Genomic DNA, 19496 nt, shown 5'->3' with positions numbered 1-19496 from the left:
GCTCCCAGCCATGAGAGCAGACCTGTGTGCTCACTGAAATCCAGGCTGACGCCGCCGGGAAGCGGTTGCACTCTGGCAATCCTGTATCCTTCTGCACCTCCTGCCAAACGGAAATGTTCTGGACATGCTGTTCCCAGGGAAAGCACAGGCACAGCATCTTCTGCTGCGGAGGTGTCTGCACTGCCCTGAAGATGTCCTGAACCTCACTGAAGCACGAAGAAACCTGAGATGCCCTTATAAAAGTACCAATGACAATCAAACACAAGCCAGCACCATGTCCCAGATATGGCACATGCTCACATTTGCCTCAAAACCTGCCCACGAGGTCACAGGGAGAAGCCACACACACAGCAGGCAGCACGAGAGGCCACGTGAGCTCTTGCTGAAGCAAGCTGTCCACAAGCCAAGTACCCCCAGTCCTTAACACACTCATGTCCATAAACCACCCCAAAACTGGTGCCTGCAGCCCTGGGACCAGGCATCTCCCTAGGGGGGCTCTGGCTCTCCCATCCCATCACTCTCTCCCAGGGTCACTCCATGGGGATGAAGCCGCCAGACACAAAGAAAACATCTTGTGTGAGAGAGGAAGCGGCTGTGGCACAGGGGATGGCAGAAGATGCTGACTCCAGGACTGCAGGATTCGTGTGGGATGGCACTGTGCCTCCCTCTCCTCTAGCCTCCCTGGGAAGTGAGGGCTGTGGAAAAGGGGGCAGGGACGTGTGGGTTCCTGCAGCAAGGCTGAGTGGAACAGAGCAGGAGGGGAAGCAGCCAGGGAGGATGGGAGGACAAGGACAGCCAACCTTTGGGCAACTGGAGAGCAGTAGGAGTCAAAAAAACATTTCTAAGATCCTCACCCCACCAGTCTCTCTCAAGGATAATAGTTCCCTTGGGCACCAGCTCCTTCACTTCTGTTTCCATCGCTGAGCTTCCCTGGGAAGCAGCTACTCCCTCTGTCATCACAGACTGCCCCGAGGCTGCAAGACTGGGGCTTCTGAAGCCCCCAGCTCGTACCCAGTGGGGCCTCCAGCTGGTCCAGAGTGCCAGTGATGGCACTGCCAGGGCTGGCAGTGAGAGCAATGCCAAGAGCTCCCACAGCAAACAGCACCTGAAACTTCGTAAGCCTTTTCCTAAGGATCACCTTAAAGGCTGGGAAAAAAAGGAAAACAAATCAACCGCAGTATTTCAAAACAAAAGGGAAGGCTTTCCTATGTTACTGAAGTCCTTTGTTGATTTCTTTTCTAAGGGGAAAAAAGCATTTTCGGTGGTATTGAGTTAAAGAGGGGCTTAAGCCTGTGCTTTGGGGGCAAGAAGAGAAAGTGACAGGCATTTAGGGTTCACTGCAGTCATCTCTAAAATCTGAACATTTCCCCTTCAAGAAAAAAAACAAGACAAACCCATGGACTGAGGAGGACCACAGAGCAAGTAAGTGTGGATCTACCTTCTCTGTCTAGCTGAAGGAGGCTGCCCAAACCTTGGTCTGAGCAGGAGATCCAGGGTCCCCAAAGCTGGTCCCATTCTCTGTGACAGGGCTTGTGCAAAGCCAAGGCAGCACAAGGATGCAGATAGACAATGCTCTCTTCTAGTGCCACAAGAGTGCCATCAAGTGCCATCACCAAATGTTGGAAAAATGGAATCTAACAGCTTCAAGACAGACAACAGAACATGTCTGTGCCAGGAGCTGTGGGTGGAAAAACCTGCATCCCCAAAAGCATGTCCTTGGTGCCTCTCACCTCCCTGCGCTTGTGAGGGGTTCTTGCAGCAGGGAGACCATTTCATTATGGGTCAAACGACGGCACGGGCATGGCGGTGGGAGATTTAAGATCCGGGATGCCCCCGGCGATGGATGCAGGGAGCCATTCATTTTGATTGTCAGGGCCTGCTGAGATTGGCAGGATCGAGGGGGACAGCACAAGCGGCGGCACGTCCTGGCCTTTGGGGACAAACGCCGCTGTCCCCAGTTTGGGGCAGCCGGGCGCTCCCCTCGCCTGGGTACCGCTCCCCGAGGGATGCTCGGAGCCGAGGCAGGTGACCGGAGGCAGGACCCCCGGGCCCGCTCCGCGAGGGATGCTTCGGCGCGGGCAGGACCCCCGCAGGACCCCCGGGCCCCGCTACCCCGAGGGATGCTCGGCGGACCGGGGCAGGACCCGCCAGGACCCCCGGGCCGCTCCCCGAGGGATTGCTCGGCCGCCGGGGCAGGACCCCCGGCAGGGACCCCCGGGCGCTCCCGGGATGCTCGGCGCCGGGCAGGACCCCCGCAGGACCCCCAGCAAGGCCGCCGCCGGTCGTGCCGCCGGGCGTCGCGCTGGCGGGCCGCAGCTCCCCCGCCGTGGCCCCGCAGCCCCGCGCACAGCCCGGCCGGGACAGCCCGGGAGCTCCTTACAGTTCTCCGCAGTTAAAACGCTTCCTATTTGGGAGCAGCGATCCGTGCTGGCCGGCCCGCGACACCCCGAGCCTCCTCCAGGTGGGACAAGCCCCAGCGCGCCCAGCAGGAGAGACGCTCCAGTTCCTTCTCCATTCCAGTGTCCCTCCCCTGGAAGCTCTCCAGTATGCCCGCCTCTCCCTTGTACTGGGCAGCCCAATTCTGGACACAGCGTTGCAGGTGGACCTCAGCAGTGCTGAGCAGAGGAGAAGGGTCCCCCTCTGCCTGCTGTCAGCCCTCACCACACCAGTCGCCTTCTTTACTGCAAAGGCGTGTTGCTGGCTCATGTTCAACTTATTATCTACCAGCACCCTCGGGGCCTTTGCAACTGAGTTGCTTTCCAAGTGGGTGGCCCAGCACATAGTGGTGTGGGGGGGGCTGTTCCTGCCCAGATGCAGGACTCTGCACTTCCCCGTGTTGAACTGCATGAGATCCCTGTCACTCCACTTTTCCAGCCTGTCTCTGGATGGCAGCCTGGCTCTCTGACCCGTCAGGCACTTCTGCCAGTCCCGAAGGACACACACGTGCACAGGACACACGTGAGCTAATTTAGGGCCCAAAGCTGAGAGATCCCTAGCATCCACATGGATGGGACACGTCACCTTCCTTGTTATCTGGCCTGGAGACGAGCACGGTGAGCTAGAGGCTGTGGTTGATCTTGGCACGCTCTTGGTATTTGCCTGAGCTCTTCCCAGCACCTCCATGTGGCCTCAGTTCACGTGGCTTTTGGTCCCATGGCCTTGGGTCTCAGCACCACATCCCGCCGAGACAGATCAAAGCTGCAGGAGGCAGGTCTCCTTGCTTGTATTCCCATGCTGGATTCTGCAAGGCCCTATAAGCTAGTCCAGTTGTCGTGCAGAGGTGACATGTAGAAAGAGGCTGATGGAGTATGTCACCATGTTCCTGGGCTCTGCAGCTCAGTGCCCACTGCCAGCAGCAGCCAGGGGCTCCTGAAGGCAACACTTCTGTAGCTGCCAAGGGCCAGCGAAGAGATGGGTGAGCATTTAAAGGGGGAAGTGGACTCAAGAGAGCCCATTCACCTGGACACAGCAGATGGTTGGATGGCAGGAGGCCACACAGCTCAGCAGCGGCCACAGCAAGTGGTGAGAGTCCCTCGTGCATCCGCTTCGCCACACAGCTTTGCTGCTCGTGCCCAGGGTGAGGGAAGCTCCCTCCCACCTCCATTCAGTGGAGGAGGAAATCCGTCTCACAGAATTAACCACTGAATTAACCAGCCAGGAAAGCTCATGACGTGACCGTGAGTTGCACAGCAATTTGAGAGGTTTCCCTACTGACCTCAGCAGCGAGACTTGTGTTTACATCTGTGAGTCAAATGAGACCTGGGTGAACAGGCACGTGCTCTGGAAACCATTCCAAGGTTGTCCGCCCCGTGTCACTGCGGGAGGCACGGCTGCACCCAACCTGACCCTTCAGCATCCCTCCTTCAGCAAGCCCTGGGCAGATAATGGAGGCCTGCCCAAGCCAGAATACCAAATGCATTAAAAAGCGTGTCCTAAAAACAATACTAATAGAACGTTACAAGAATGGTTTTTGAAAACGGGATCGGGCCAGGATAGTTGTGCTGTGTCAGACAGGCTTGCTAGCTGGGAGCCCCAGGCCTCCTAGGAAGGTCTTTTCCCCCTGTAAGAATTTATGAGAACAGCTTAAACCTGGGTTTAGGAGAACTTGAACCAAGCTGAGCTGTGCAGGCACTGAGTACAAAGGTCAGGACAGATTACTGTAATGTGAGAGAACTGGGACTTCATACAAGTTCTGCTTTATTATTAGATAATAATTATATAACACTATATTATAATACAACTTTTAATTATTTTTATATATAATAATATATAATATAACAATACTATAACTATGTTATTACACATTGTTAATAAATTATTCTGCTTTATTATATTATGCTGAAATTGATGGCTTCCTGTTCCCATTCACCAAGCAGTGCCAGACCCTAGGGCCTGGTATTTTCCCACCACTGTCAGAGACTTTTGGCACCAGCTGGGCTTTCCTACACGACATGGGTACCTGTCCTGGGCCAGCACTGGTACCTACAGAGTGCAGACAGGTAGCATGGCTCTCACAGCAGCCTCAGACACCCTGCAGCCCCACTCTTCCTCCATGGAAACCCCTGCCCCATGCTTACGCCACGCATGGCACAGCCAGGAAAACAGGCATGGCTGTTAGTCCTGCTTTCAACAGCACAGAAGGTGACAAAGAAATCCAGTGGGTAATGTGAGGGATGCCAGCTGTTTGTACCCATCCACATTTCACATGTAACCTGTGATCAAGGTGAGGTTCTACCTTGCTGTGTTTCAAAACACAAATCCCCTTGAGCACACACTTCACAGCGGTACAACGTGCCCTCTCTGCTGGGTGGGACTGTGAAAAACTGACCCTGGGTTTTGAGGCCAGGTAGCTAGTGCCAACACCCTGCCTCACTGTCACGTTTCCAGCACACCCACACACCATCGGGGCTGCTCCATCAGTCCTTGGACACACAAGGATATGAGCCACCTCTCCGCTTCCAGGCCATTTGGGAAGAATCAGCATGTCCCCCCGTGCCCCTCTCGCATCTGCACATCCTACCCTTCAGTGGGAAGCCGTGGTTGGAGATGGTGAGCAGGGGATTCGCTGCAGCAGAGCAGCACCCCCAGGCACCACACGTGTGCTCACACCGCCCTTCGCACAGCAGCTGTACGAGCACCCATCTGCACGTGGCACAGCCTCTCACTGGAACCTCACCAGGTCACAAAAAGCAGCACCTCTAGTGACAAACACTCAGCTGAAAGCACAAAATCAGTGTTTTGAGATAAAAGCCATGATTTACCAAGCTGGTGCAAAAGGTTAGCAATCTCTCCACACAGTCCTGACCACAGCACCCTGCCCACACACCTTTCCATCTACTCTGGACCCCCTCCTTGTTGGCCCAGCTGTTCTCAAAGCAGCCTTGCCAAGACAGTGGCAGGGGACAAGAAGGGCCCTCAAGGACAGGCAGCGGCTTGGGGGAGCCATGGAACTGCTCAAGGACAAAGCAAGGAAGCAAAACCTTGTTTCAATCTCCCAGACAAAAATCCCCATCAGAATTTTCTGTGGAAACCTCCAGCTTGGACAAAAGTGAGTCTCTGGAGACTGGTTGGCTTCAATTGTTTTGGCTCCAGGGAAACCAGCCTGGCTGTCCCACATAACTTCCAACTGTGTTGGCACTTGCTTTGGCATGTCCCTCTCGTTAATACCTTCTCTGCTCTCTCCTGAGCTGAACCGTAGACCTGAGAGGTCAGGGGACTGTCCAGGGAGACCCGGGAAGAACCTGCACACCCTGGCCAGCCCCTGCAGAGTCTGCTGGGGGTCAGCATTCAGCAATGCTGGCAAAGTGAGGATGGGCAAGGTCCAGGACAGCCTGTCCTGCTCTAAACAGTGCTTTTGAGGTGTCCAGGCCACTGTTGGACACACAGCTCACATACCAGTGCTGTGCTAAACATCAGGAAAGCCAACCTTGGTCCCACAGCAATCACATCACTGTTGAACACCTTATGGAGGTGGGCAGGGGAAAAAGGTTGGGAGAAAATGGGGATTAGCAAGGCCTGCCAAAGACATGACTTCTCCCTGTCTCTCTCTGGCAGAGGTCTGGGTCACAAGGAGTGTTGGCAGGTCCCATCACAACTAATCAGCTCAGTTCCTGAGGCAGTGGGCAGGCAGCACCTGCCTGATCAGCAACATTCAGGGAAGGTGATCAGACAAGGCAGGGGTGGATGTGCTGGGGCAGGTTTCTCCAGGAAACAGCCACCACATGTCAGCAGCACCTGCCAGTGAGGTACTCTGGGCGGCACATCCAGAGATGGAACCAGGGTCAGGGTCACCAAACCAGCCCCAAATCACCTGGGGGTCCTATTAGTGTCCAAAGGAGAGCTATGAGAATGGTGAAGGGCCTAGAGGAGAAGCCATAAGAGGAGTAGTGAGGTCACTTAGCTTGTTCAACCTGGAGAGGAGATTGAGGAGAGACCTCATAGTGGTCTACAGCTTCCTCACAAGGGAAAGCAGTGGGGCAGGCACTGATCTCTTCCATGTGGTGACCAGCAGTACAACCTGAGGGAACAGCATGAAGCTGTGTCAGGGGAGATTTCTGTAAGATATTAGGGAAAGGTTCTTCACCCAAAGGGTGGTTGAGCACTGGGACAGGCTCCCCAGGGAAGTGGTCACAGCCCCAATCCTGTCAGAGTTCCAGAAGCATTTGAACAGTGCTCTCAGGCACATGGTGGGATTCTTGGGCAGGTCCTGTGCAGGGCCAGGAGTTGGACTTTGATGATCTGTGTGGGTCTCTTCCAACTCAGGATATTCTAGGATGCTATGAAAGCTGTTCCAGCATGCTCTCTGTTTGCCCAGGGGTAACATCAGCAGCTCACTCCACTGTGGTCAGTGCCCACTCTTCACTTAAGAGCCTACAGGTTCATGGGGGCCCAAGAGATCTTGGGGAAGACACCTCCATACCATCAGCTTCTAATCCCACCACCTTGACTGCATGCTCACCCTTCTCCCCTATATCCTTGCCAGCTCTACACCCCAACAGCATTGTCCTTGAGTTTGGGAAAACAGAGGAGGGCAGAAGCTGGAGAATGACTGTGCATACCAAGGAGTGACATTTCCTGCAGGAGATATCCCCCCCTCATTGTCTCTTCTCATTAAACACTGTGCCTGGAAGGCCAACAGCACCAGAAATGCTTTGTTAATGACAGAAATGCCAAGGGCCATCACCACATGGGTGGAAGGAAGCCACTGGTGCCCACAAGGCTGAGGTGGCTACATCTGGCAAGAGATGCCTGCCAGGCTGTCATGCTGCTGGATGACTCATCACCCCAGTGCCAGGGTTTCAGAAAGGCAAACATGCAGTCCCAGAAGGACTGCTGGTCCTCCTGCAAATGGCAGAGGGGTCCTCAAAAGCCCAGCTATGTGACAGGGCATCTGCCAACACACCCCACCTGGCCACGCAGAGCAGAGACCTCCATCACAGACCACACAGCTAAACACCCTGGGGCTATACTACCCCAGCACATTGGCCCTCTGGGAGAGAGCTCACCCTACAGCCAGTATTTGGGTAAGAGGATGGACCTCTTACCTCACATATGAACTGCAAGGCCAGCACATAAGACCACTGGATCCAAAAGCCTCCTGGTTCAGGGCATGGAAGGAGAGCAGGAGAGCCCAAGGACATGGCCAGCACCACGTGGTGCAGCTGGGAACCAAGAGGTGGATTATCAATGCTGGTACTAGTCCTGCTGCGAGAGGGGCATCCTTGACAAAGGACCTCCAGAAGTTCATGTCATCAACACTCCTATGAGTCTATAATAACACAGCTGGAGACATGACCTGCTGCCTGTATACAGACACATACCCAAACTGCCAATTGCTCCTGCCATTCCAACCTCTGACCTGGAAGGTGTTTCCTTCCAGCCTAAACATGAAGCAATGTACATGCTACAGCCTCCTCTCCCTAATTTCACTGACCTCAACGTCTGCCACTGCCTGGCAGGTGGCCCAGAGACAGATCCATTCTCACAGCTGGCCTCCAAACCTTTCTGTTCTCCAGCACCTCTGTCATCACACAGACCTGGGTCATCCCTCCCACCACATTCTGCCCACTCCCATCCATGCAGCCCAGACCCAAGTGATAAACACATCCCTCTTCAGACAAGAATGCCTATCATGATCTGGCTGGGGAGCTGCTGGGCTCAGCAGGAAGAGCCTGAGTCAACCCAAAAGCTGCCCAAAGCCAAGGAAGCCATGACCTGCTGAAAGGTATCCAGGGAATTTGAGGCAGGGGTGCAGCCCTCCTGACACCTGAGCTGTGGCCGCTGCTGACAGGCAGAGTGTGGGTAGGTAGTGTGAGGATCTGCTCCACTCCTGAATGGTGTTACTGCATTTTAAGGCCTTTAAAAAAATCTCCAGTGCCTGGAAGCCGTGCACACACATCCTGGGGCTCCACAGGACCAGCCAGCCCAGAGTAGCATCCCTACAACCTTCACATACTGCTGCCTGGAAATGACTTATCCAAACCATCTGGCTTTTGTTGTCTCACCTTCTAGTCAGATGACAAAGACATGAAATATTGCTGCACCTGCCATGGGCAGAGAGGTGCCAGCCACAGTGACTCATGGAGCTCCCAAGGGGCACAACTCCCACTGAACCAAACTGAGCTGACCAAAGCTTCTGCTGAGACAGACAAAAACACAGAGCAGGGCAAGTCTGGAGCTGTGCCTCCACGGCACACCCTGCAGTCATCTTTGTCTTTAGTAGCTTCTCTCTTACAAGAATCCTACATATGTGTTCAGCACCTGTGCTGCCTGGCACAGCCTGACCCCAGGCTGGGTATCCAGCCACCCTCCTGTTTGCTGTGCTTGAGGCAGTTTTAAGGGAGAAATGAATGCACAGTGAGCAGCTCAGCTGCTTTGCCTCAAGGTGTGTTCCATCCAGCAGCCTTGGTGGTTCATCTGCCTGCCCCACTGTCTCCCCTGCTAGCACTTTGGTTTGATACAAACCCTTGCATCTGCAGAGGGTTTCTAGCAGGGCAGCTGTCCCATGCCCCTCTCACTCAGCACCGATGACAAAAATGTCCACTACGGCATTGCAGCCTCTCCAAGCTCTGCTCTTATACAGGAGCATCCACTGATGAGCAGGATAAAGGGTTTACTACTCATTCTGATTCTTCTCACAAGCTGTTCCTGAACTCATCCACCACTTCCCTTGGAGATTTCTCCTTCAGGCACAGCTCCCTGTTTTGCAAAGCAGGACTGACAATCCTCCCTGACTCTGTGGGTAGTCTTGGCTCTCTTTGGGATTTCCCATTTCCTTGGCCATGTGGCACATGTCTGCCCCCAGCCTCCAACACCACCCTCTTCAAGCAACTCAGCCTTACTCTCCCTTGGGAACCTGCAAAGTGTGTGGGAGCAGCCCTGGGACAGGGCCTGGGAGGGGCTGTGATGTGTTCATCCCTGGAGACTTCAGAACTCGCTTGGACATATCCCTGGGCTGCCTGGGCCAGGCACCAGGCCACCTGCTTGAAACAGGGCTGGCTGGAGGTGCAAGCTCTTTCTCCCCATCAAAAACTTCCTGGGGCTCTACAATTTAACCATTCTCAGAAAAACCTACCAATATCCAGGTCCCTCTTGGCTCTTCCCTGCCAGACCGGTCATGCTGCTGTAACACTTTCACAGGATTTCCTGCTCCCCATTTCTCACCCAGCTGTTCAGAGCTACATCTCTCCTCTCCCCGCACTGGGCAGCTCCCCTCCAAGACTTTCAACATCAAAGCTGCCATTCAGAGCTTAACCCTGGATCTTTCCAAACAAGCTGACTATATTACATCCACTTGCTTACAGGGACACGTGCTGATCCTTGCTGTTTTCTTCCATCCTATTGCCTTCCCTTCCTGGAGAGGCAAAGGTCACCCAGCCATGGGATTTCAGCCTGATCTCAAGTTTTCTCCTCCCTTGGCCAAGGCTCAGTTCCCACCCACACTCCTGTTATCCGTGCCCTACACAGCTGAAAGCTAGTTGAGGTCAAAAGCAGTGGAGGACTCAGGCTGTGTTTGGAGCAAGGCAGTGCATTTGCCAGCGAAGATAAAAAACCAGTAGCTCAGGGTGAGGCATGGTGATTAGATTAGATAGAGGCATATTAGATGAGGCACAGTGACTAGATCGTACAGCTGATTGTGCAGGACATCATAAAGCAACCAAAACAAGTTTTTAGTCTCAAGACCTGCTCTAGAGTATCTCTGGAAAGCTCCATATCTGAGGATCACAAGCAGCAAGCTGCTGTATTAGCACTGATTCACAGCTGCTGCTGCCAGCTCTTCCCTTGTCCCACCTGACATTCCTCACCACCCTGCATCACCCCTGGCCCACCACAGCCAGGCAGGACCTGTTTTCATTGTACAAAGGGCTTGGCAACACCACATGCACAACCTCAGCAAGGGCACCCAACTCATGCACTGGCATCAGCAAAAACAAGGAAATGGGAGTGCAGTGGGAGGAGGTTGACAGATACATGTGCTTGCCATCTGAAAGGGATTATCTGGGGCATTAAGCTCCATGTATAGGGATTTGTTAACCAGGAGCAGGGCATGAGGAGCCATCCCTCTCTGCAGACCAGCAGCTCCACAGCACTAGCCAGCTCTTTTCACAGTGGGCAAGATGGTGGGCAGCCAAACCAGGGGGCACAGCACCCTCGAGCCAGATTCACCAGGCAAAGGTCACAGAGAGCAGCCAAAAACTGAGCCACCCCCTGTCCTTTGGGCAGCCCTTATTTCGAGGCTCCAGGTCCTACCTGTGCTGTCAGGACACAAAAGACAAAACTTGAGAGGTGGTTACAGTTCCCATCCCACAGAACAGTCTCATCCTTTGGGTGTAAAGATATCCAGCTTCTTGCTGCTTGGAGGAGAGGGGCAGAGGGTGAAAGTAAGCACAGCCAAGCTTTCTTCTGCAGAAGGGCATGGACAATCATCTCTGGAGTCACAAAAGCAGGCAGAAACCCCAGTAGAGCAGTGGAGACCTGTGACAAGTGCCATAGGACACTAGAGCACCTTGTCCAAATGAAGAGCACTCCCTTGGAGACATCTAGGCTGACTGTGCATCTCCAGCTCCATGCAGCTCCAAACTCTTGGGAAATCATAAGCTTTAGCCCACCTTTCCCTGTTGTTCCATCTCTCCGGGGCTCAGTATGTACTTTAGCACCTTTTGCTCCTTCTTCATGTGACCCTGAACAGGAAGCTGAGCTAGAGGTCTCCAGAGGCCACTTTGCATTCACACCACTCACAACTCCTGAATCCCATACTTGCATCTCTCAGGATGTAACGCACACCACAGTTTACCAGGTGCCATCACAGCAACTGAGGTGAAACTAAACCACGTGGCAGGCTGAGCTCAGACACAGTAGGACAAAACCACACATTTTCTCTAACCCTGAGCCACAGATCCTCAAGAGAGAGCCACAGAGAACTTTTAAAATGAACACAGAAACACCTATGGCACCTACTTGGCACCTATGTCATGGATAAAAGACTGGTGGTGGTATATCACACATCCTCTTCTTCTGCATGCTCCATAGGCAGAAAGCACTTGTCCCATCCCATCAGACACTACTTTTCCTGATAAATGCCCAACTTCATCCTACAGGCACATACTTGACATAAATACTCAAAGGTCTTACCTACAGTCACCAACCTCTGCCCATATTAGAAAATTGCCCCTTTTTTCTAGGCTTTAGGGAAAAAAAAAAAAAAACACCAAAACCAGAACAAACCCACCAAACTCACGTATCAGAAAACATTTTTCTTAACTATGCTAGCTTATTCAAAGCTAACTCTTCTAGAACCTCCAGACCTCACTGCACTCAAATCCTAGGGCTGTCACACCTGCAATGCCAGCACAGAGCTGGTGATCATCTTGCCCTAAGAACCCCGACCCTCCCACACCCCAGTAAGTGGCACTCAGCTCCTAAAGTGTTGTGTCAGATTGTTTTGAAAAACACTTGCTAATTCATTAATCTCAGCCCAGAGAGAGAATGAGGCAGGCACAAGGAATGACCCAGTGCCTCTGAATCTGCAGGAGGTGGGGAATCCTAAACGTGGAGGGGGTGGGGGATCCTAAACATGGAGGGGGTGACTGATACCTACCACAACCCAGAGCAGAGGCACAGTAAAGGTTCAAGATACTCATCTAAAACCAGTCATGACAACACACTTCATTACTCTCCAGAACAAGGAGCCAAGTACTGCTGTAGGGTGTTCTGGGGACCAAGTACACCAAACTGAAGAGACAGCCAGCCAGATTCCTTTCCTGTGGAGCAGAGAAAAAACGGCACCAGAAAAAGCGGGGTCTGGCCCTGGCATGTTTTAGGGCACAGCTGAACAAAGCCACAGAACCCAGATCTGGTGCTGGGACAGGCTTTATTGCATTTACACATCCACATAAACACACCAGATCTGTTTCACAACTGTGAACAGCTACAGGTAGGTGAGGGAAGCACCACTCCACAATGGCCAACTCGTCATTCTGTTCTAATGTCAGATGGTAACTGGTATTCATATAAGTCTGAGCTGAAAGGTGTTTCTCAGCCCAAACTCAAGAATGGCCTCCCTCTACTGCTGATACCACCCTGCTAGCAGTACACCTCTGATTCACAGAGATGCTCAGAACCAATGGAGGGTAGGAAGAAGGAAAAAAAACTAAAAGCAGGATTCTTTAAATCTGTATCCCTGCAAGCCAACTCAATAAAGAGCCTCTGCAGAGCCTGGATTCTCCTGGCTGCCAGCTCTGTGCAGGTTTCCTACAGAGACCCCTGAGTGACCCCTCTCTGTGGGCACCCCAGTCCCCTGCAGGATGCACCAGCCTGGGCATGCAGCTTCCAGAGTTCAGGGAGCCTCACCTAACCCCTGCCAGCCCCAGGGAAATGCCTGGGCTCCCGTACTAGGGAGCATTAAGTAATTATGTGACACGTGAGGGTGAGCAAGCACCAGAGACATCTCCCAAGGGCCTAAGGCTGGGAAATAGTCTCAGACAGCCCACAAGTGCTCAACATACAAAAACCACACTGAAGTAGTCTTCAGAAGTCACTCATGTCTTTCAGTAACTAAAAACAGCAAGAGAAGTAAGCCAAAGAGGTGGTTAACAGCCCTCCTGTGGCAGGAGAAGAGAGACCCCACAGTTCCCAGGTACACACAGGCTTATAGTGTAAGGCAACAAACCAACCTCCCTTCCAGCCCTCCAAGTCAAAAAAAGATGGATATCAGAGTAAAAACACCACTGCAAACAAGGACAAGTCAGTTCCAGTCATTTATTCATCAGGGCACTTGAAGGTACTTGGTGCCAGGTACTTGGTGAAGGTCCCCAGATAGAAAGAATGGTTGGTACAATAGATTTATATAAAAAGACATTTAAATAGATAAAACAACATGGTAACCTCTCACTCTTGCTATAAACAGAGCAGACTAGCACTGAGTCCAGGTTAACATCATCAGCTTCAGCCTTTACAGCCAGTCGTGGTTAAAAACCTTAATGCCCTCACACCCAGGGGAGAGCAAGGCATCTATCCTCATAGCTGAGGCAGGGGTGTTCTTCTCAAGCCAGCTCTTCAGGAGCTTGGTTTCAGATGCTATGCAGAGCCTGACTGCCAGTAAGGTTCAATCTTGTTGAGCAGGTCAGTACAGCCAGCCCCAGCTTTGGTGAACAAGTGTAAGAGCAGCTCTTCTGAAGGTGAGCCTTCAAGTACGTCAGGATCAGCCACAGGTAACAAGTTTGAGCCACCAACAAACACAAGTAGAGCCAAGATGCAGGGCAGGACCCCAGACTGCTGCCTTTACTGCTCTGAACCAGGTTTAAACCACAGGTTTTTGAGGCTGTTCCTGAACCATGCACAGTTCAGTCATGTTTTTGCAAGACACTGCTTTGCAACTCTAAGACAGACTCCGCCTACTCTGGGTCTCCAGTTTTATGCCAAAAATAAAAATCCCATACCAGAAAGTCTAAGTATTTCTCTTCAGTTTTCACATTTCCATTTTCAGGAACTGTTCACATTCTGTCGAGAAGGAAGATTGTGTCTGAGGCTGTGTGCCTGCAGAACAGCAGGCAACGCGAGTAGCACCGGAATGAAGAAAGCCCACGTGACCGATACAAGACTCTTACCCCACTGAGACTGGCTTTACTTAGTCTAAAAGGTCACTGTATCTCTCTAGAATCTGCTTCTCCAGTTCCAACAGCTTTTGGTACAACTTCTCAGCAGTGTCTTCATCCACATCCATCTGGAAGACAGTAAGAACAGCACTGTGAGACCATCACCCCGGTGGCAGCCAGCACAGACGCCAAGGGCAGCTCTGGGGATAGGCAGGGTGTACCTCCAGAGCTTCTGCGTTCACAGAGAGGCAACCAAAGGCACCAGGGCACAAGCCACAGCATATTTTGGGGCAGCATCATTACACTCATAACCTAACTATCATTTCCACTATCTTCCAGACTCCAGCCTAAGCCAGGAATTACTCCAGGAAACCTCACAGATAAGCCCCCATCCCTCCCTGCTGCTCAGCATTCAACACGCATCTTGCTTCCACTCCAGCCACAGGACACCCTTGGCACCAACCCTTCCACACAAGGCAGATGACAGACCCCTGGCCAAGGAGGCTCCCTTTCCATTTACCTTCCTGGGCTCCACATAGCACCTCCCCAATCCAGTAGTACAGCTGTGGTATTTCACAAGTAAATCCAGGTACTCCGGCTTCTGTTTGAACAGCCACACCTGGGAAGAACAGCACAAAGGTGTATGAGTCCAGCACACACTGTCCCAGCCAAGTCTGCAGGCAAGGACCCAGCTGTCAGCAGGCACAGGAGAAGCCAGCAGAGGTGCTCCCACCAAGCAGGGCAAGACACAGTATCTAGGGAAGAAGTTCTGGGCTGGCTCCCTTCACCTGTGACCTACACGAGCCAACAGTAACCCACATTTATGCCAAAGCAGCTCAGCATGGCTAAACTTGCTCCTGCTGTGCTTGAGACACACTGTGCCCTACACCACCCACCTCCATCCCCTGTGCATGCCTGTCATTCTCCCCAACAGGAGATGGAAGGAATAGTGTTTTTCCAAAATCATTTCTTTTATGGGTACTAGACAAAGGTCATAAAGCATCACCTGGCAGATCAGCCCCAGTGACAGCTCGTCCCCCAGCACTCAGTGCTGTACATTACTGGGGGGTCAAATACAGCACCCAACCACCAGCCTTCCTGAGAGGCTCTTGGCTCAAGCCAGCAGATCCTGGAAGAGCTACCCAAAAATCAAGTTGTGAAATACTTACATGAGCTTCTGCTCCATTATACGGTGTCAGAGTATAAGTTTTGGCAAAAAATCGGATCTGAGGGGAAAAGAAGCACACAACAGGATCTGTATGGTGATCCCAAGTTTGTTTGACAAGCCCTGCACAGCACAGATACTCCAGATAATCTACCAGTGGCAGAAACCTTCTCAAAGTTGACTACAGGTAACACCACACGATGATCAAAGCATCCCTTTATCACCACAAACTATTTTCTGGAGCTACCCAGCAGGTCAGCAAGCTCCATGCTCATGCTCTCACACAGAGCTCACCTCAAGGCAGGAGGCAGGGGGCCACACATGCTTGCAGGTGCCTCTACTTCAATGGTCTTAAGAGTACAAATGGCAGGAGGCAAAGGGGATCTGTACAACTGCCAGAGCTGAGGACAACTGAGAAGGCATTGCCTCTCTGCTGCCAGAAGAAACGTGATCTGTCAGGATCAGCTGCTACAACTGGGGCAGCTTAAGCTGAAAGGCCAGTCTTGCAATAAGAGCATCAAGGCTCAGAGCAGGCAGCCTTCAGAGATAGAACTGCAGTGGACCTGAAAAGATGAAGCCCAGAGGAAGAAAGGCAAGGAAAGTTTTGGTGAAGCAGGGAAAGAGGCAACAGAAAGCAGGACGGTTTGCTTTCCAGAGGGATGGAGAGCAAAAAGCAAGAAACACTGAATTCTAGAAGGCTGGAAAGAACAACACTGAAAACCAGCCTGTTCTAGAAACAAACAGCATTTCAAAGCACACGGACCAAGTCTTGTCCTGAGCTCTGCTGCCACCAAAACAAGGGTATTTCACAAGCCCGAGAAGCCTGGCAAACCTTCCAAGAGGAGACTTGATGAACATTGCTAGGGCTGAAGGGCTGAACGCTGTCCAGCACCAAACCTCCATACTCAGCTTGGAAACTGGGGGGCCCCAAGATGCAAAAGGGAAGGTTTGCAGAGGGGTCAGCCTGCCCAGCTCAGCAAGAGGAAGAGCACAGGCAGCAAGGAGCCAGAATCACGCTGTACATCACTTGCAGTGAAGTGTATCACAGCAGGGCTACCTCAGCTCAAAACCACCCAGGAGATCCACTCACCAACCACATGATGGGCATTAACAGCTTCCACAGAAAGAATGGCAAAATTCTGTAGGTCATGTTAGTCATAACGAGACCGGGACAAACAACACTGGAATACAGACCCTGCAGAGAAGAAACCAAGTCAGTGTGCAATTACACAACAGTTAAAGAATGGATGATACTCCTTCCCTCCCTGTACTCCTCAGTAAGAAAGTGAGCATGAGTACATAGACCAGATAATAGATACTCTCCTCTCATAAGTTACCAGCAATTAGACGTAGTGATTTTTGAGAGGTGTCAAATCTGTGCTCATTACAAGCTCATGGGATAGGAGATGCACCCTCCTGACACATCACAGCCTCACAGTGCAGTCTCCCTGCAGCTCAGCAGCCACAGCAAACATCCCACAAATTACAGCTCACTCAGACCAAAGGGTCACTCAGACCTCTTATCGCCTTTGAGATAAGAGTTCAGCCTTCTAGGTCTAAACCATTTTCTCCTGAAGTGTTTGAGAAGAGTGCAACTGGTACCACTGGACTAAGGCTGTGGCTTGCCAACAAAATTCCATCAATCCCCAGTGATAGGGAAGGCAGGTTGGTTGTACATGTCAGTGTGACAAACCTGAACAGCAGCATGGAGCCACTAGCAGAGCCTGCACCTCAAGTGCTTGCAGGCAACACTGCCAGAGCAGTGTTCTGATAGGCAGGGACACTCGAAAAAAAGTAGAGGCTCCTTGCTCTTTAAGACCAATTCTTCAGTCTAAAGAGACAGAGCTTGCAAGGCAGGGACCGCTCCTAAAATCTTCTGGTTTTAGAACCCCAGAAGAAATCTCTTTGGCAGATTCTCTGCCACCTACGCCACCAGTTCAACCTCAACCATGTTTTGTTCTTACATGTGCATTAAGGAATGCACCAGGTTGCTGTGAGTGAATGAATTCAAGCAGGTAACTACAATGTAATGATAATTACAAACAGAAGGAGCTCATTAGTTTTTTTCAGAAAGACAAACCCCATCAGCACCTGGTTATTATATTTCCTGTTCAGAACCACGCTTGTCAGGTCAGTAGCATATTTAGAGGAACTGTATGATTCCTGCCCCTTGGCATGCTGATAGTCAGAGAGGCTGAAGGCAGACTCCCTGGCATTGCTGGAGGAGGTCCAGATGAGTCGTGAGGGCTTCTCGTTACCGCAGAGTAGAGACTGAAGCTGACGAACCTGAAAAAGAATTGTTAACTCATTTAACACAGCAATTTTCCAGTGTTAGGGTATGGCTTTACAGTACTTTAAACCTGTGAGCTTATCTCAGCTTTCTCAGCCAGCCCTTCCCAGGCTAGCCAGAAGGAGACACTTCTCAGGTGTAACTTCAGGCCAGGGTGCACCAGGAACATTTAAAAGCAGCTGTCATTCTCTTTCACAGCTCAGTTGAGCACTTTGGAATTTCATACAGCCAAGCCTTAGTATTTACCCTGGACAGAGAATTACATATGATTTACCTCTATCTGCTGGCTCACTAAAGTAACCTCAAAATTATATTAACCCTTGTAACAAAAGTCAACGTTTTTTTGCTATTTAAACAAATCTCAAGGCCTTTGCCCTGTCACTCTCTATCTGTCAGGCAGCATCCCGCATCAGAATCCAAACCTATGAGAACCGATTCACCAGGACTGCCTGGACCCATCCCCAGCCACATCAAACACCAGACTGAGGGCTCGACCCTCATATGCAGCCTCACCAGGATAAAGTGCCCGAAGAGGTTGGTAGTAAACACCTCCTGAAGTCCATCTCCAGTCAGCCTGTCCGTCTGGGTCATCATGCCTTCAGCAGTGGTTAGCATGTGAAGCATCTTCCTGGAAACCAAGGACAGGAATTAGCAAGGAACACTGCCCAGAGCCACCTACTTCAGACTGAGCCCCTACTTCAGTCCTTCAAAATTAACCCCCACCTCACAGGCTCCACACAGACTCTCTAGTTTCACCTTCAAGGGCTCTATCAACCCATGAAAAAAAGAGATGGAAAAGTCCCAGCTCCTACTGTCTCAGTATTGACTAGACCAGAGGAGACTTGTCCCTTCCTTCACTTTAGCACTAAAGCACCATTAAAAAAAAAAAAAGTCTTGCTCTTCCATTTCACGCTCAATTAACCAAATCAAGATCCAGCATGGAAGTAAGCCCTAGGGCCATGTCTAAAGCAGGCAAGGAAACCAGTTTGGCCTCTATGCTCAACACCCCAACAGCTGTATCAGACTCAACACAAGTCACTGTGCTCCCCAGCTCAGCTTCCCTGTGTTGCTGACAGAATAATGATGCTTTTACCAGCACCCACCATTAGCTTCAGAAAATACTGTGATCCACAACTGTGAACAACTACAAAAACCTATAGTGGGATCAAAACAACAGTAAGAAGACTCAGTATGAGTAAACTTCACCTCCCCAGCAACACAGCAGCATTTCTCACACAGTGCCAGAGACTGCAGGCTTTGGGTGACCTCTTGCCCTTCCCCTGCACCCAGTGGGCATCACACCGGAGATCAGAAGCAGCACTAGGTGCCTTGGACTACCCCAGCACTCCACTCAGCTGCCAAGCCCACCCCAAGCAAGACTGTGCATCCCATAGGGATGTGTTCTGTGTCACACTGGGGAAGGGAGACAGGGTCTTCTACCCCAGACTCAAGGGCACATCTTCGCTGTGCCAGCATCCCAGGCTTCCCACAAGCCCCTGCTGGACCCCTCCCACATCTCCTACCCAGTGAGCAGACCCTGCCAGAGGGCTTTGAAGTTCACTTGCGGGTTGGGCATGATCCCAGCATTGAGGTAGACAAAGTCCAGGCGCTGAAACCTGCATAGAGAAGAGCAGAGGGGTAAGGGCTAGAGCGGGGACAGAAGGGTCCGGGGGATGGGCTACAGGCAGGAGGGGTCCGGTGGGACAGAGGACAGAGACCACCATACCTGCAGCGGAGCTCTTGGGCGGCACGCAGGACGGAAGCCAGGTTGCTCAGGTCCACTTCCACGGTGGAGACCTGGGCGGCGGGGTGGGTGGCCAGGATGAGGTCCCGCGTGGCCTCGCTCTTCTGCACGCTGCGGCACGCGATGCACAGGTGGATGCGGCCATCCTCCTCCAGCAGCCGATGGCAACAAGCGCCAGTCCCCACGAACCGCTGCGGACGGGAC

General features: G+C 52.0%; 1 protein-coding gene across 1 annotated transcript in view; it reads right to left on the bottom strand.

The window, feature by feature from the left end:
* Positions 1-13243: 13243 nt before the first annotated feature.
* The window catches only part of HSD17B7 (hydroxysteroid 17-beta dehydrogenase 7), an 8715-nt gene continuing 2462 nt past the window's right edge, over positions 13244-19496 (bottom strand). Inside the window, exons 2-9 of the mRNA XM_029962234.1 lie at positions 19275-19483; positions 19072-19164; positions 18062-18176; positions 17350-17544; positions 16349-16453; positions 15263-15319; positions 14614-14712; positions 13244-14221 (exon numbers count right to left, since the gene is read on the bottom strand). Coding sequence (XP_029818094.1) covers positions 14126-14221; positions 14614-14712; positions 15263-15319; positions 16349-16453; positions 17350-17544; positions 18062-18176; positions 19072-19164; positions 19275-19483 — 969 coding nt within the window. The 3' untranslated portion in view covers positions 13244-14125. The remainder of the gene's footprint in view (positions 14222-14613; positions 14713-15262; positions 15320-16348; positions 16454-17349; positions 17545-18061; positions 18177-19071; positions 19165-19274; positions 19484-19496) is intronic.

This window comes from Manacus vitellinus, unplaced genomic scaffold, assembly GCF_001715985.3.
Source record: "Manacus vitellinus isolate BGI_N305 unplaced genomic scaffold, ASM171598v3 scaffold_44_pilon, whole genome shotgun sequence".
NCBI classification, from domain to species: domain Eukaryota; kingdom Metazoa; phylum Chordata; class Aves; order Passeriformes; family Pipridae; genus Manacus; species Manacus vitellinus.
The sequence above is the reverse complement of the archived record's forward strand: the minus strand, read 5'-3'. Positions and strand labels throughout refer to the sequence as shown.